This window comes from Pteropus medius, unplaced genomic scaffold, assembly GCF_902729225.1.
Source record: "Pteropus medius unplaced genomic scaffold, Ma_sr-lr_union100, whole genome shotgun sequence".
In the NCBI taxonomy this organism is placed as follows: domain Eukaryota; kingdom Metazoa; phylum Chordata; class Mammalia; order Chiroptera; family Pteropodidae; genus Pteropus; species Pteropus medius.
The window spans coordinates 1-3,139 of record NW_024351436.1 but is presented as its reverse complement, the minus strand read 5'-3'; the positions used below and the strand labels follow the sequence as shown (position 1 = coordinate 3,139).

Genomic DNA, 3,139 nt, shown 5'->3' with positions numbered 1-3,139 from the left:
CCATTCATGCCCTCAGCAATGGGGCCACTGCGTCCTCCCTGTGGCCGAGAAGTGGGCAGAGAAGTGGGTTTTGGGAGGAAGGTGGCAGCTCAACTCTGGCCATGCTGAGCGGAGAAATCCCAGGCGCCATCCTGCAGGAGGTGTCTGCTGGGTGGTGAGACACCTACGTTACTGTCCTGAGGACTTTACCTGGCCCGGCCTTTGCCTCCTGCGTGCGCGCTGCGGGCTTCGTAGCCTTCCTCCTTTGGTATCTCACCCTGCGGGAAGAGATCAGGATCTTTTCGTCTGGTCCCACCGGGCTGCAGCAGGCAGCAAATCCACCCCCCGTTCCCTCTTCAGGGGATGGAGGGGAGACTGAGGGGGAGCGGGCAGGGGCGGCCCCACAGGCCGTCTGGACTGCAGCAGGTACCTGCCATCCTGGACCCTGGCCACGTGGGGCACACATGACAGCCGCCCGTGAGGAATCCCCACCCCACCCCTTCAGTTCCTGTCTGCCCCACCCTGACCAGTCGGGGGCCCTGGCACTGGTTCTGGGCCTCGCCCCACGCCCCCTGCCCTCCCCACGCCTCTCCTTCCGCCTGGGCCCGAGCTCACGTGAGGACGACGAGGCACAGAAGGAGGAGCAGGGTCTTGACGGCGGCTTCCCCGATAGCCACCAGCACCAGCTCTGCCCTGGGTCCTGAGGTGCCTGTGGGACGAGGACGGAGTCACCTGCTGGTCCGCAGTCTGTGTCCTTCCTGCCCTAGTGGGTCTGTGGACGTTGTTGACCACGCTTCCTGCATCCCTGCATGCGAGACTCCTGTGCCTTCATCCGTCCCCAGCCCATGCCCTGACCCCGAGCTGCTGGACGCAGAGAAGAATGCACGAACTGGACCTCGTCGAAATGAAACGTTCTGTTCATCCATGGACACTATGGCGAAAACGAAAAGCCAAGCGAATTAAGGGGAGAAATTTTTGCTCATCATTGATCCGATACGGATGAGGATCCAGCACGTCGAGAACTCTCACAGCTCAGCCACGAAAAGCCAAATGCAGCATTAGAAAACGGGCCGAGGACGGGAAAAAACGTTTCCTCCGATGAACACGCATGAGCGGTGAGTAACGCGGGGCGTGAGCGTCACGGCATGGGCACCCGTCGGAGCCGCGGTGACACGGCCTTCCACGCCCACCGGGGGCCTTCGCCTGGGAAAGAGGCAAATGGCGAAGCCCGTGACTGGGCGGAGATGTGGGAGCCACACGCACACTCTGCTGCTGGGGCCCTGAAACGACGCGGCCCTGTGGGGAACGGCCCGGCACGTCCCAGGACAGGACGGAAAACCGAAGCCACGTTCCAACGGACACTGGTGCCCCGACGTTCCCAGCAGTGCTGCAGGAGCCCGACGCCGACACCACTCCGATCTCCGTCGCACAATCCGGGGGTCAACGCAACGGGACACGTCGTAAATGGAGACCGTTCCGATGAAAACTTAATGCCGCCGTCCCCCGGGAGCGGAAGAGGCGAGCACAGTCAGAATCCACGCAGGCCGTGGGACACTCCGGTCACGGAGAGGAAGGAGGACGTCCGGCCTAAGGGACACCACGGACCTCTCAGCCTTCAGCTGAACAAACCAAGGCTCAGAGCGGCAGGCGGACACCGGTCACGTCCCCAGAGCTGACTGGGCGTCTGAGCGCAGACTCTGTCTTGCATTTTGAATCTCTGGCTTTGTGACTATATTACCTGTTCAAAAGGACTCAAGTAAACAATTGCTGGGGAGATTGGAAGACGAGCTGGAGGTGCAGTGGGGACGCGGATGACGCGGGGCCGGGAGAGGGCCGGGGGTGCTGAGGATGGGGAGCCACTGGGTTCACCCGCAAGGGGGTGTCCGGTCACCGGGGTGAGCCCAGGGGGAGGCACGACCCAGCCGTGCCCTGAGCTGGAGGAGGCCCTGCTCCCTGCAGCCCATGGCGGGCTCCTTCCTACCTGGGACATTTCCTTGCAAGACGTTTATGGTCAAGTTCTGCGGAGAGTCTGGGACACAAAGACATGGTGGACCCGTCAATGTGAGGGCTGTGTGGACACTGGCCCTGTGACCCCATGAGCTGCATCAATGGGGGAAGCGTGGGGACAGGACCCTCCTGTCTCCCTCCCAGACCAGATCCAGGACCCGGCACCCAGTGTCCGAGGCCCTGACCCCCACACCCGCTGTCCTCGGCACCCCCATCAGGGACCCTGGCTTCCCGGCACTCACAGATGACGTTGAGCTGCACGGTTCCCTCCACGGTCACGCCAGCTGCAGGGAACATCACCTGACAGGTGAGGCTGGCGCCATGGTCCTGGGGCCGTGGGGTGAGGGTGAGCACGGAGGAGAGGCGGGTCCTGGGGCCCAGGGAGGCCAGGGCAGCCGACGTCCAGGAGATGATGGGGGGCGTGCCCCTCTCACAGCCCCAGGGCACGGAGCAGGTCACGTTGCAGGGGCGGCCGGACTCCAGGGTCCCCAGGATGCGGATGTGGGGTGTGAGGGTGAGGGCTGGAGGAGAGCGGGGGCACGGGGTCTGGAGGGCGGGGCGGTGTGGCCTGAGAGAAGCCTCAGGCTTTGGTCCAGCTCCTCCCTCTGAGCTGGACACGCTGGACGAACTCCCCCCACCTCCCGCACCTCTCAGGAGGGGGACGGATCCTAGCCCTGTCCCCGGGGACCTCAGAACCCGCCCGTGTGGCCTCTCCGTGACCCATGCCTTACCTGTCACACGCACAGTGAGTTGGTTTGTTTTGTAACTATGTCTCAGATAAGTCTCTCTCTCCACCCTAAAGTAGTAGGTCCCCGTGTCCCTTTTCTGTGCATCTCTGATGTCCAGGGAGCAGTTGTCGTTATTGGGGTCCCCGAGGAGACGGAATCGGCCCTGGGTCTCCTCCTGCACGGCTCTATGCGGGTCGTTTGTGGCCACGGGAGCATCCCGATCTTCCTTCGCCCCGGCCCGGAACCAGTAGCCGTGAGCTGGGGGATAAGTCCAGTAGCTCGCAGGGTAGGAGAAGGCACAGGGCACGGAGACGCACAGGCCCTCCTGCACCGTCACGGACTCCTGCACTGTCAGCTTGTGTGTGTCATCCTGAGCCAGGGACCCTGTGGGGAAAGGAAAGTGAGCAGAGCCCCCAGGCCACCCC

The 3,139-nt window shown here is 63.4% G+C and overlaps 1 protein-coding gene across 1 annotated transcript; it reads right to left on the bottom strand.

The window, feature by feature from the left end:
- Positions 1–47: 47 nt before the first annotated feature.
- Positions 48–3,129, bottom strand: LOC120586582 (sialic acid-binding Ig-like lectin 9; the record flags this gene model as incomplete). The annotated part of the gene is made up of 6 exons (XM_039842949.1): positions 48–257; positions 595–688; positions 835–910; positions 1,961–2,008; positions 2,229–2,507; positions 2,718–3,129. Coding segments are annotated over 6 exons (981 nt in total), but the record flags the coding sequence as incomplete, so codon positions are not given.
- Positions 3,130–3,139: the final 10 nt, after the last annotated feature.